At 62.8% G+C, this 14,125-nt stretch overlaps 1 protein-coding gene across 1 annotated transcript; it reads right to left on the reverse strand.

Annotated features, from left to right (window-relative positions):
- Positions 1 to 7: 7 nt before the first annotated feature.
- On the reverse strand, positions 8 to 12,272 carry LOC117641035 (basic proline-rich protein-like). The gene is made up of 11 exons (XM_034378128.1): positions 12,209 to 12,272; positions 11,769 to 12,111; positions 10,630 to 11,222; positions 7,206 to 7,406; positions 5,520 to 5,686; positions 4,998 to 5,255; positions 2,900 to 3,106; positions 1,814 to 2,604; positions 1,447 to 1,730; positions 1,255 to 1,373; positions 8 to 908 (listed from the first exon to the last, which is right to left on the reverse strand). The coding sequence occupies exons 1-11, from the start codon at positions 12,270 to 12,272 to the stop codon at positions 579 to 581; spliced, it is 3,357 nt and encodes a 1,118-aa protein (XP_034234019.1). The 3' UTR covers positions 8 to 578.
- Positions 12,273 to 14,125: the final 1,853 nt, after the last annotated feature.

Genomic DNA, 14,125 nt, shown 5'->3' on the forward strand with positions numbered 1-14,125 from the left:
AACATAATGATACTAGCACCAGATTTTATTCTTTGCCAATCAAAGACTGCAATTGCCTCAGATGAAAGTCTACCACTAAAGGAGGCCCTTTAGGACAAACTCAGGCAAGTCAGTCTTTGCAACCTGAACACAAGGAAATGAGCTGGGGACAATAAATAAAGTATACTCTGAAATGGGCACAACTTGCACACAAAGTAAGGACTCGGCAAGATGTGTTTGGCATTTAGCACGGAAAGCATGGCACTGACCAAATGAAAGCAGCTTATCTGACTGCATTGTGGCGGCAGTGAACACAGATTAGATAAGTTCTCACAATATCCCGTCTTTCTGGATCCTTCTGAGATAAAATAGGAGTTGAATTTCAATGCACGCTTTCTTCAACTCGTCATTATGCGACTCAAATATCAAATCTTTGCTCATACTTTGACATGGAGGCATACAAGGTAATTCACAATTCTTTAACTGCCTTTCTACGATGAAACTCTCGTAGAATATAGTTTATACTATCGGCGTAGGGCAACCCAGAGTGACAGCGCGGTGCCCTAGTCGGCGTCCTAGTCGGCGCCTTGAAGGGCGCCTCACTTGCCGTAGCCCTGGTCGAAGCCGGGCTTGGGGTGCTCGGGCTGCTTCTCCTGCTGCTGCTTGCGCAGCACCTCGTTCCGGGACTCCTGCACCAGGTTCTGGATGGGCTCGGCCATGACGCGGCGCACCCAGTCCGCGTCCACGGCGGAGAAGGCGGTGGGCGACTTGGGGCCCTCGGGGGCGGACACCATGGACGGGTGGCAGCCCACGTCCCAGCTGTAGACGCCGGCCAGCACCATGGCGCCGTCGGGCTTGGGGCACGCCAGCGGGCCGCCGGGGTCCACCATGCACAGGGTGGTCTCGGGCTTGGTGGCGAGCGCGCACACCTGCAAGTCACGGGTGCGTGAGTGCGGTTCCGGAGAGTCGTCTCGTGGCGCTGTCTCTCTCGCACCCGCACGGTAGACCCCACGAGTGCGACGGAGACAGCACGGCGTCCGTCTGCCGCAACCACAGCCCCCAGCGGTGTGGCCTGGGCTGCCTGGGCCGGCCGCAGAGCCACCGCGGCGGGGAGCGCCTTGAGAGTAGGCAGTCCTGTTGCGCTCAGACGTCGTGCGGTACAGCCTACCCCTCGTCTCGCAGGCGCTCCGCTCGCCGCGGCCTGTCTGCCCAGGCACACTGCCTTTGGCGGTACTTTTGGCGGGAAAACTCGAACGCGTGTCGTCACGTCCTCACCTGTGATTGGTGCATCCGGAAGTTGGGTCCCAGGAAGGTGCGCCGGAGGTGCTGCTCCGCCTCCTGCGCCGCCATGAGCCGCGCGGGCACCGCGTTCAGGCCCGAGCCGACGTGGTTGCCTGCAAAGCCGTGCTTGCGTTAGTTTTCAATTGACGGAAGTGCTTCGGATTATTTCCCGCGGCAGCCACTCACCCTTGAGGGCCTTGAGGCCCCAGCCAGTGGCGACGCAGTCCTGGGCGGGGTTGGTCCCCGCCAGGTTGGCCTGGCCGGACTGCTCGGGCAGGCAGACGGTGCCGACGCGCTCGCCCAGGGTCAGGGGCTCGGCCAGGCGCAGCACGGCGTGGTCGTTGAACAACGACGTGGGGTTGAAGTCAGGGTGGCGGGCGATGGCGGCCACGGACGTCTCCTGCGCGCCGGGGTCCGGCACGCCCATCAGGTGCTCGCCGGCGATCACCATCAGGTCGCTCGGCTCCATCCTGCACCACAGCGGGGACGTCAAATCACTCTTCCGCGCTGCTTCGCTACAGAGTCCGGCGGCCACCTCGGCTGGGTCACTCACCCGTGCACGCAGTGGGCGGCCGTGATGACGGCGTCCTTGGACAGCACGGCGGCGCCGCAGATGGGGTTGCGGTCGGCGCGGCTCGCCACGATGGCCTGCCAGGGGTACTCGCCGGGGGCGGCCTGCCCGGGGCTCAGGCCCTCGGGCCGCGGCACCTGGCGGCGCTGGCCGCACGCCTCGGGGGACTGGGGTCCGTACGACGGCTTGGTGGGGGCGGCCTCGGGCAGCGGCGGCAGCGGTGACTCTTGGGGCGGCTGCAGCTCCGGGGCGGGCTGCTGGGGCTGCGGAGTGCGTTCCAGGGGTTGAAGTGGCGGCGGCTGGGGGGAGTAGCTCGGTTGCGGCGCCGCCGGGGACGGAGGTGCAGGAGCGTACGTGGGCTGAGGTGGCGGTTGAGACGGGAAGGTGGTTTGTGGGGAAGGCTGTGGGGAAGGCTGGGGAGCATAGGTGGGTTGGGGGGCTGGCTGAGGAGGAGGTGGCGGGGCGAAGGTTGGCTTAGGTGCAGCAGGTTGAGGGTTGTAGTATGTTGGTTGAGGAGCAGGTTGCGGGGCGTAAGTCGGTTGAGGGGCGGGTTGGGGTGGTGGCTGAGGAGCGTAGGTCGGTTGAGGGGCGGGTTGGGGTGGTGGCTGAGGAGCGTAGGTCGGTTGAGGGGCAGGTTGGGGTGGTGGCTGCGGAGCGTAGGTCGGTTGAGGGGCGGGTTGGGGTGGTGGCTGAGGAGCGTAGGTCGGTTGAGGGGCGGGCTGCGGTGGCGGCTGTGGGGCATAGGTCGGTTGAGGAGCGGGTCGGGGTGGTGGCTGAGGAGCGTAGGTCGGTTGAGGGGCGGGTTGGGTGGTGGCTGCGGAGCGTATGTCGGTTGAGGGGCGGTTGGAGGTGGTGGCTGCTGGGGCGTAAGTCGGTTGAGGGGCGGGTTGGGGTGGTGGCTGCGGAGCGAGGCGTTTGCGACGGCTGCGGGGACGGCTGGGGGTGGCCTGGTGGGGAGCTGGCCGGGTTGTGGCCCGCCGTAGCCGTAGCGGGCCTGGAGGGTGGGGCTGGGCCGAGGCCGGCACGGCCGGGCCTGGGGCTGTGGCTGGGGCGGCGCTGGCGGTTGGCCCTCCGTCCGGGCCTGGGTGGGGGGTTCTGGGGCAGGCCGGACACGGCCGGGCCGGGGACTGTCGGCTTGGACGGCGCCTGGTAATACAGGTTGGCCTCCTTGGTGAGGTTGGGGTTGGTGGTGGGCTCCTCGTCCTGGCCTTCCTGGTAGGGCTGGGCCTCCTCGCAGCACACGCCTCCCGCCGCGCCACTCGCCATGCTGCAGCCCTGCAAGCACATGCCACTCTGCAGTCCAGGACAGAGCTCCTTGAGGCAGACGGTCGGAACGCTTTGTGGAGCTGTACGACCGGCTCGGCGTCCGGGCGTCTACCAAAAAGCGGTGCAATATGCGGCGGTGCCTGTTAAACTCTCTGCGTCGTTACCAAAAGGTGCAAAAAACGTAAACATTACAACGGTGGGAGGGCTATGGTGAGCGTTCCAAGTCCTGCTTTGACGCCGCGCAAGCTGCAAGTGCAAACAATACAGATGGGGTGGGTCAAACTGTCTAATTTGCCAAGCGGGCCAAGCGTGCGGGTGCGCATGCGTCGCAGAAGCCTTGCTGCCGCATGCAGTGTGCAGTCCAACAGACTTGCTGGCGTGGCGCGGGGCGGCCCCGGGCAGCCCCTGGGATGGATTAACACTGGGGCCTAACAGCGAGTGCTCGCGCGGCTGCAGTGGTGCCCTGTTAGTGAGGGTGCTGAGCGCGCTGTCATAGAGTGCATGGAGAAACAGTTTCCTTACCACTTTCAGCACCAATCTGTCAACATCGAGTCCGAAGTAGCGGTAAAAGGAGAGGCCTCCAGTTCACCTCTCAGTAATCTTGGTGCAGTTCATCAACCCACGTCGTATTTTGTGTACAAATGAGACCAACAGGCATAAAATTTAAGTATATTTTATTCGCATATCAGAAATTATTAATAAAACACAATGAATTTCGTCGAATGGGTCTTCAGATACATGACATGCATGGAACCAAAACTTGGAGAATCACGGGAAAATAAATAACTTGAATGCATATCATGAAGGTCGCCTCAATAGTTTACCTTACAATAATCAATTAAAATATTACGAATCTGTCAGTTATATTTGTCGCACAGTCAGTCAAAAGTTGCTGTCGTTGTCTTTTAGTCGTATCTTTTTTTTTTTGACGCCTGAGAAGGGTTGGTCTAGTATCCGCCTCCGCCCCCTCCGCCGGTGCCGCTCACTGTGTTGACGGCGTAGCTGCAGCACTTGCCGGGTTGTCCCGACGTCAGCGTCACGCAGTCCTGCAAGACCATCTCCCTTGAAAGTCCGCCAGCATCGCACAGACAACGCCCGCCTCGGCCCGCCTCGGCCCGCCTCCACCGACATCGCGGTCCTTGGACTCGGAAGAAGGGGGCAAGAGCATGCCGTCATGACTTGCCAACGATGCCCGTCCATTTTTGGGACAGCAGTTGACAGGCCGACTGCGTGGCCGACTCTTCGTCGAGGACCTCTTTGCCCCCTTCTTCCGCCAACCTCACGAGGTAACTGCCCGGCGCTGCTTCGCGCGGCTTCGCGTCGAAGCGGAGGGGCAGGTCGCTGCAGTTACCTCGTGGAACAACATCCGGAGCGCGAAAGAAAGACGATGCACCTCCTGCCCCCAAAACCTCTGAACAAGGGAACTGTGAAGATGGCACTTGGCCTGTCCTGTGGGATTGAACGGAAATTAACACAGAGGGCATGCCACGGTCCCACCCCCACCCCTTGGGATGCCACAACCGCATTCTGCTCCGCGGCCCACGGCGCCCACACTTACCTCTCCACTGGCTGCGGCGCAGACTCCATTGCAAGTTTTCAGGTTCTAGGTGGAGTGTGGTCTCCGAGGGGAGGCTTTTCTTTGTGGTGTCGTGCTGCGGTTTCTCGTGTTGGTGGTGAGTGTGTGTGAGTGAGGATGCGTACAAGAGGGTTTGCGTGTGTGTCAGAGTGTCGGTGCAGCGTCCATCTCCCTTGCCAGTCCAGGGGCAGGAGGGACCACAGCGGTCGCAGAGAGGCCGTGCTGGCTCGGCTCTCCATCGTCATCATGCAGGGAGCCAAAAAGCGGGTCACTCATGCCGAGACACACAAAAAGCGGGCGCCGGGATTCGAACCCGGGACTCACCTGCTCGGGCTGCATCCTGCTCTGGGAGGGGCACTGCTGCGAGGGCACGCACACGCCGCCGGAGTTGGCGCAGGTGTCCTGGAAGGGCGTGCGGGCGGGCGGCGGCGGCGGTGGCGGCGGGGCGACGCCGGGGCCGGACGGCGCGGACGGCGCGGACCCCGGCATGTTCTTCATCATCATGCCGCCGGGCCAGGGGTCCTTGTAGTTGGGGTCGCGGCAGCACTTGCCGATGATGCCCGTCTCGGGGTTCTGGCAGTCCTGCACGCACAACACACGCACGTCACCCCACTGCAACGCACTGCCACGGCCGGGCGGGTAGCGCCTGCGACCCGGCGGGTAGGCAGCCACCCGCAGCACTCCCGCGCTGCGGGCAGGCCTACCCTCTGATCCGCAGGCGCTCTCCCCTCTCCCACCAGCTGCTTGCCGCGGGTGCGGGTGCGGGGGTGTTGGTGATGCCGCCGCGCTCCCACACTGCACAGTGCACGGCCTGGCACGTCCCGGCCTTGGCCGCCGTCGACTTACCGACATGGGCACGCGGTTCTCCTGCTGCTCACGCGTCAGGTACTGCGGGCTGTTGGCCATCACGCCCTCCGCCGTGCAGTACTGCTCCTCGACGCACTTGAGGGCGGCGGCGCACCCCGGGTACGGCGTCGTGTTGAGGGGGCCGGTGTAGGGGCCGGGCGTGGGCTCTGCGGACAGGGGACGGACACGTCGCTGTCAGGCCCCAAAGGACTCACCCAACATTTTTGACGGCGTGGAGTCGCCGAATATTTCGAGACGCGTTCCGAAAATAAGCCGAGTCGTTGGCAGAGCACGCGGCTCACAATCGCTGGCGACACGAGCGCGAAACCGCGAAACCGGTCCGCGACGGGGAGTGGGAGTGGAAGTGGAAGTGGCATCCGAGGAGCTGAGAGTGGCGCTTCAATTCATCAGCGCGTCAACAATTGAAGGTCTGATGATGCATCGCCACCGGACTTGAGCGCGCGAACGCACACACACACACATACACACACGCGCGCGCGCCACAGAGGCGTCGCTATTTTTGTTGGATGCGTGACTGAGCGACGAGAATGGAAATCTAATTGACTTTTCGATTCAGCTTTTTGCGGCATGTTGATCAAACAGACAACGCCTCCCGGTCCCAGTGCACTTCGACGCCCGTTTCCGTACTTATTGCGGTCGAAGAAAAATAAGTCCCGCGCCAAAAGAGTGCAACTCGGTGCAGAGGAAGCGAGAACTAGATGTTTCATTAAACTAAAGCCAGGTGCATCCTCGGCAGGCGGTCGTGAGAACTCGCCGTGACGTCACGCACAGCGCGCAGACGTCGCGGCCTGACTCACAGTGTCGGGCGGCCCAGCCAGGCCCAGCCAGGCCCAGCCGGTCGGGGAACATCGCGCCAAAGAATAAAACGCTCCGAGAGGCCTTATTTATGCTGAGCCTGCTGCCTGCCTGCTGCCTGCCTGCTGCCTGCCTGCCTAGGTCCCGGACGAGCCGCCAGACGGGGCTGGCAGCACCGCCAGAGCATTGGCCGCGAGGGAGTCGCGAAGAGGGAACTACTCGAACTGGCACAAAGTAAGGACAGGGGTCTGCTAATGGAGGGGACAAAAAGTAAAAGAAGTCGTTTCAAGTAAAAATTAACTTCGAACAAAAAGGGAAGATTGCACAGGACAAAAACGTATGAGGCGAGTTTTAAAAAATTAATTTAGAAGAGAGGGAAAATGATTTTGACTGTGTTTGAGCACATGAAAATGGTAATTAATAAAAAAAAGTCACGGGCGTATGCCCTGCTCGCGCCGCGAGCACTCTGGACAACACGCGAGGCTACGAGGCGGAACGTAGCACGGTGGCATCTTCCACCTACACACTTAATAACTTGACCCCCCCCCCACACCCCCCCCCGCACACACACTCGCAGAATCGCGCGTGGCAGTGGTTCCATCCGCCAGGCGGGGCCCGCGATGCCGCGGTGCTGAGATGCGGGCCCCGGAACATTCTCCGCGACCCGTCCTCCACGTCGAGAGGATCAAGAGGTCCGTGTCCGCGGGCAGCTCCTCTGCCTCGCCTCTGCCTCGCTGCTGATTGATGTGGCTGTATCTGCCTGCCTCGCCTGGCGTTAACGGGCGCCTCCAAGGACCTCCCGGCGTGCCTTCGTCGCTGCAGAGAGGCTCGGCGCGCACGGCACCGCGGACTGTACACTGGCGGACTCACGGGGCTGGTAGTTGGGCTGGGGCTGGCTGTAGCCGCCGACGCCGCCGTAGCTGGGCGGTGGTGGCTGCGGCCTGGGGATCTGCGCGGGGGCTGTCCGTAGCCGCCGGTCTGGGGCGGCGGCGGCCGGTACTGCGGCTGCTGGGGCTGCTGCTGGGGCGGGCGCTGCTGGCAGCACGTCTGCGACGCGGAACTGCACTGACCCTGCCGAGCAGACCGACAAAACCACGATTAAGACGCGCCTTGAGCAAGCTCCTCCACAGACACAGAGACAAGGGGTTGGGGGTGCACAGGAGTGTAACAAAACACGAACAGACAGGTGGCACACACGGCACAGTCAACGAGTGCTTTGGTGAGTGTGTGGCAGCTAGAGTACGACAAGCGAAGCTCACAGTGCAAAATGGTTGCGGGCCGTCATCACGGGCAGTTCGCAACGGTGTTACTTTCTGTCGAGTTTCCGAGCAAAAGTTAGACGAGTTCATTCGCGCGACAACACGCTCTCACACATGCACGCACTCGCACGCACCCATTCACACTTTTCATCGACTGAATTGTAGTCTGATATGTGTATAAATGTGGTCAATGTGGTCAAAGTTTGAGAGTGAGAAACGTGTTCTTCAGAGGATCATTTCCGAATGATGCTTTTTGGAGAGCAGGTTGGCCGGGGGGCGCCACATTGACAATTGTTTTCCGTGCCCTTCTTTAGAACTAAAGTCCCTGTTTTTCATTGTTTTCAAATTTTTGTGAAAGAGGCGTGGAAAACCATTGTCGTAGCCAACGCCCCTGCCGGCGGCACTGAATTGCTGAAACACAAAAGACAAATTAGGCAGCATCGCTGTTTCCCACTCGGCGCGTCCGGCACCAAGATTGATCATGACTCACGCGCTTTACCGAGACTTATCGAAAACGGGAAGCGTCCGGGCCAGCTCGAGGGCCCGCCCCACCCCACCCCGCCCCACCCCGCCCCGCCCCACCCCACCCCGCCCCTCCCGGCCCGGCCCGGCGAGGGTCAGGCCGCCAGGCCAGCCAATCGGCGCGCACCGCGACCTCCGCAGTGACGTCATCGTCCTGAGATACGACACATTATGCGAACCCACGTAAGAGGGCAAAGCGGACACTGTTGCAAACAAAGTGTAGAAGGGCAGAGACGCAAAACGGGAGTTTTCGCCTCGTAGACTAACCGCGTAGCTAATAATTGACCCAAGCCACAAAAGTGAGTAAGCGAATAAAATAATTTTCTGCTCAATCTTTGTTTGTTTACAGTGACGAGGGCCGCGTCGCCGTGCCTCCGAAAGAGACTCGTAAACATGTCTCTTCCTCCAGCGGCCTCACGTGGGTGTTCGGTGTCGCATTGTGTCGAGTGTGTGCACGACTCGACGTGAGGTGTTTGGTGGGGGCCGTCCTGGAGCCGTCCTGGAGCCAGCCTGGAGCCAGCCTGGAGCCAGCCTGGAGCCGTCCTGGAGCCAGCCTGGAGCCAGCCTGGAGTCAGCCTGGAGCTCCAGGGGCATCGAGACCGTCTTCGCAAACTGCAGCGTACAACAAGGAGGCCTTGAACAATGCTCTGTCTCTCACTTGCCCTACGGAACGCCCCATGAGTGCGAGGGAGACAACGCGACGGAGTCGGGTTGCAGCGGCGGGGCTGCGGGGCCGCGGGGCCGCAGGGACGCCCCGCCGAATTGCCGCGACGCGACGCGACGCGACCGCAGCCATTTGGAGAGCCACTCGCGGCGCGGAAACTTATCTCGACGTCCAGGACGCCGTCGTGGCCCGCGAGGTTTAATGCACACAAGTGCCGGAGTGTCGAGCTGGTGCCGGCCGGGGTGCGCGTCGGCGTCCCGGAACGGCCGGCCGGCCGCGCGGGGAGGGGAGGGAGGGGAGGGAGGGGCGTCGCACGCCGCCGCGACCTCTGCACCGCCGGGGCCGGGCCGGGGTCGCGGGGCCCAAGGCCGCGGCGGGGCGGCCAGCACAATTGCGGGCTGGAGGCTGGAGAGGATCGCCGGCAAAAAGAACAAGTGCGTCGAGCACCGGCAGGACGAGGAGGACCGGCAAGGCACCGCCGCCGCGGGTGGCTCAAGCAGCCCGAAGGGGGAGGGGAGGGGCAGTCTGCAGCGTCATCGCGGAGTGCAGAGTCCTTGCTGCAGCGCTCCGGCAAAATTTCCCCTGGATCCTACTCGGCATAAACGTGGAGAGAATCGACTGGCCAGCAGGCATTGAACGGAATGCGCCTTTTGGGATTCCAAACGCCCCGCTGCTCACTGCCCATGCCCAGTAACCACAATGACTACCAGTGACTGGTCAGTGAATCGCCCCGCGACGTCTGCCTCAGTCTGTCCGGCTTGGCAGCCCCTCTTCCTCCGCGGCGTCGCGGCGTCCTCCCGCCCACCGCTCCGCGCGACGTCGCCATACGTGTTCCAGGAAGCCCCCCAAAGCGACGGCTCCATTGTCCAAGGTGGCATATGGCCGCCGAGCCGCGGATTGCTCTTGCACCTGCAGACGCGCCACCCGCCGGGATGGCTCGGCGCGCACACACGTACAGCTCGCGTGGGAACAGCACTGTGACGTCACTGTCCAGGAGGATGTAGCCGATCCCAACCCATCCCGTCCCATCCGGCCGCACCGCGTCGCCCCGCGTGACACGCCGGAGGAAACGGCACGGGCTTCGGGCTCCAATCACCCGGCGAATCCAGTCGGCGGCGATTAATTGTAGACGCGGACGTGCCGGGCGAAGCGGCGGACCGAGCTAGTTTGGATTTCGGAGGGGGAGGGGGCATTAGGCGAGTCAGCCAGCTGGACGGCCCCACAGCCCTTCCGTCCGGTCCCTAACGACACAACCAAGCAGCGAGGCTTGGCGCACTAGACGACGCGCAGGACGCTCTGAACCCGAAGTCGCTGTCCCAAAGTGCCGAGGTGCATAGGGGAGGGGGGCGGATATGGCTGCCATTCAGTTTGTGTTCCTCGGTCTGTTTTTTCCGCGGCCACTCCACTGGCGGTTCGCACACTACTCGCCGCGATAATTACCGCTCCGGCACGCCTACACTGTACAGCCCGGACAGCGCGGGCGGTTCGCCGGAAACTCCGAACTCCGCGGAGCACCGCGGAGACGAAGACGCGCTCTGTCTCGGTGCCCTTGAGCGCGGCGTGGCACGGCGTGGCGGGGCTGCGCTCGAAAACGCCCGAAAGAGCTCTCCCTCCCCCCCCCTCCCGCCTCGTCAGCCGGCGTCGGCGGACGCATCCACGCCAGGCGAGAGTCTTCTTCACTCTTATCGCCGGCGATCAAAACAATTTCAATTTTAAACGAGCGCGAAAAACCCGCGGCGCGCGCACAGCCAGTGGCGTAGGCGGCGTCGCGGGGCGTGATTGCCGTGCCGGTCGGGGCGCGGTGGCGTGGTGGCGCGGTCAGGGGGTGGCTGACTTGGGATTGGCTCACCTGTCGGATGCCGTTGGCGCCGGGCGCGACGTAGCCGCCCTGGCACTGGCCCAGGCCCACGCACACCTGGCCGGGCTGGCTGCAGGGGATGTCGTAGTCGGGCGTCTGCGGGGGCCCCGAGGGGCCGGCGCCGTAGCCGCCCCCGCTGGCCTGCTGGGGCTGCTGGGGGCGGGGCTGCTGCGGCTGCTGGGGCCGGCCGCCCGACAGGAAGGGGTTGCCGGCGCTCACGGCCGGGGGCGGCGCCTGCGGGGCGGAGGCCTGGCCGGTGGACTCGGCGCTGAAGGGCCGCGACCCCGACGCCCACCAGTAGTTGCCGCCGGGCGAGGACGGCTGCCCGGCGTTCTGGGGCGGCGGCTGCTGGTACTGCGGCTGCGGCTTGTACTGCGGCTGCGGCTGGTACTGGGGCTGCGGAGCCGGCGCCGGCGCCTGGTACACGTCGTTGTTGGCGGGGGGCAGGTCGTCGGGGAACGGAGTGGTGGTCCACTGCTTCTGCGGGCGGGAGGGCCCCGCGCCGTACTGGGGGGTGGCCAGCACGGCCTGCAGGGCCACGGCCAGGACCGCGCACAGCAGCGCGGTGCGACCCATGGCTGGAGCTGCGGGCAGTCGCAGGCCTCGTTACCAAAAGTTCGGCGCCAAACATCAAATGGTAATTCATTTAACTTAAACCTGATGATGGGTTCATGCCACTCTTACGATGTTTTTCAAGCACCCTACAAAATATTTTTGCTTTCCGATATTTTCTATTGTTACTACCAAATTCTCAAGTACTCCTTGCTTTTTAATAAATAAAGTAGATTCAAACAAAATCACACTGCTATTCGATGTCGTCCCATCCTTGTCACACACTGGTCACCGGTCTGTTGGCAAGAGAGACAGTCCGGTGTCCTCCTGGAGCGACTGTGCGACGCTCCTCCTCCAGCCGTCCCCTCCAGAGGCCTCACCTTCCTGTGCGAAGTGTTCGTGTGTGCTCGCTGCCGGCTTGCTGACTGGCAGACTGGATGTCCGCGCGCGCAGGCGCCTGCTTTTATACTTTTGCGATGAGGTGCCTTGCTCGCTTGGTCGCTTGCTCGCCGGGCCGAGGCGGGTCCGGCTCAGCCTGGAGTCTCCGTCTCTGGAGTCTCCGCCTCTGGAGTCTCCGCCTCTGGAGTCTCCGTCTCTGGAGTCCGTCCTGAGTCTCCGTCTCTGGAGTCTCCGTCTCTGGAGTCTCCGTCTCTGGAGTCTCCGCCTCTGGAGTCTCCGTCTCTGGAGTCTCCGTCTCTGGAGTCTCCGTCTCTGGAGTCTCCGTCTCTGGAGTCTCCGTCTCTGGAGTCTCCGTCTCTGGAGTCTCCGTCTCTGGAGTCTCCGTCTCTGGAGTCTCCGTCTCTGGAGTCTCCGTCTCTGGAGTCTCCGTCTCTGGAGTCTCCGTCTCTGGAGTCTCCGTCTCTGGAGTCTCCGTCTCTGGAGTCTCCGTCTCTGGAGTCTCCGTCTCTGGAGTCTCCGTCTCTGGAGTCACCAGCGCAGCGTAGCGCAGAGAGGCGTCCTGGGACCGAATCGCACGGCGGATGGGACGGCAGTGTTGTGTTTGACATTCGCCTATCGCTGTATCGCTCCTGTTCTGGTGGATTTCCTTCTCTTTCAATGAAGGTGAAGAAGGACTTATGCATTTTGCATGCTGCCTCGTGGGCAAGCAACTCTGGAGTGGGGCTGTGCGTGGCGGGGTTGTCCTGCTATCACAGCCCCGCGCCCCAACTCGATCCACTCGGGCCGTCGGGGCGAGCGCTCCACTCCGCCAAGGTCACGCCGCGCTTGGGCTTCGGCTCCACCCAGCGAGATCCGCTTGCCGGTGCAGCCACGCCGTCGAGCCGACCTGCCGGCGCCTAAACAGAGAAAACGCGGAAAACCGTTCCCGCGAGGCGCTAAATTCCCTAGAATCCCCGAGATAGCCGAGTCTTACCCAGAACGGAGCGGAGCAGAGCGGAGGCGACTCGCCCGACCCCGTCACGATCCAGGATGCAGTGCATGAGTCAGGAGCCGGCGGCCAGGCCGGTGGTGTCGGTGGGGCGGGCAGGGCGGCCCTCGTTGTGCCAGGGCGGCGGGGCGGCGGGGCCAGGGCCGCGGTCGGGGAATTCCTCGCTATTGATATGCCAGTGGGATGGCGCTGGCCGCTGGCCCCGACCGCCCGCAGCCCGCACCGCTGGAGCTAGCTCCAAACTGTGCCGCCCCGCCGCCCCGCCGCCCCGCCACCGCCATCTCATCCACACATTTCATTTTGAGTTAATTCAGACATTCCTCGGGCAGCGAGGTGAGGTTCACCTCCCGGGGCGGTTGTTGGACCACCGAACCGCGACGGTGCTGTCTGGAGCGCGCACGCGAGCGCTGTTGATGCAGGATGCACGCCGAGCACTCCAAGCACCGCGCGCGCGAGTCCGAAACGTGCGAAGCGGCGACGCCGTTCGCGGGCGACACTGCTCGCCGCGCCGCCGCCTTTTGGGCCTTTTGGGCCGCCGTCGCCGTGCCTTGGCTGTGCCTTGGCCGTGCCTTGGCCGTGCCTTGGCTGTGCCTTGGCCGTGCACGCCACTTAGCGGCGATACCGCAGACCGCAGCCGCGACACAACGCCGCGCGCCCCGCGAGGAAAACGCGCAAATTTCGAACGAGTCGCGGTGGAAATAAACAACACGACCCACCCGCGGTCCGGCCCGGCCCGCCGCGACACATTACAAGCCTTCTAAATCCGGAGCCCGGCTCGTTACCGCATAGCGACGCCGCTCCGCCGCGAAAGCGCGTCGCCAGCGCCTCTCTGAGAGAACCGGAGAGATCCCTCCTAAAGGACCACGCACCGCTGTCGGGCGGCCCTATGAGTTTGAGCTGCATTTCAAGGTCAAACTCGATCTTCTTCGAGTTGCCACGTTGGCCGCTATCGAGACTCTCGCTGTCCTGCACCTCCGGCGGAAAGTTCGTTTCGCCAGTGACAAATTACATAAAAATTCAGCACCAACCGTGCCTCACTCTGTTTTATGACTGAAAGACCGCTCGTCTCCTCGAGTTGTAAGCCGGCCCGACAATATTTCTTTTCGATGCTCGGTAGTCGTGGTGAAGCTGACCGACCGCCTGACTAGATTTAAAGGCAGCTCTAAAGTAAGTGTCGGCTGGGGCCCGAAAACCTTTGCGGCCCACCGTTTCTCGCCAGGTACTTAAGACTGTATGGACGTAATGCCGCGTAATCCTGAAATCTGGCCGAGTTGTGTGTGTGTGTGTGTGTGTGTGTGTGCATGTGTGCATGTGCATGTGTGCGTGGATGGTCGTGGGGTTCGCGGCGACACAGGCAGACGCTGGCCGACACGCTCAACGACATGCACGACGCACGTCTGCCCCCGCGCGCGGCACGCCATGCGCACGCGGCACGTTCGATGCCTATCGATGTGTTCTCGCCGCTCGCCGTGTACAGTGTATACACGCCTCATTGTGTTGTAAACCGAAAATACGCCTCCGGTGTCCACTTGCCGACTGCAGGCGCGC

This window comes from Thrips palmi, unplaced genomic scaffold, assembly GCF_012932325.1.
Source record: "Thrips palmi isolate BJ-2018 unplaced genomic scaffold, TpBJ-2018v1 HiC_scaffold_15, whole genome shotgun sequence".
NCBI classification, from domain to species: domain Eukaryota; kingdom Metazoa; phylum Arthropoda; class Insecta; order Thysanoptera; family Thripidae; genus Thrips; species Thrips palmi.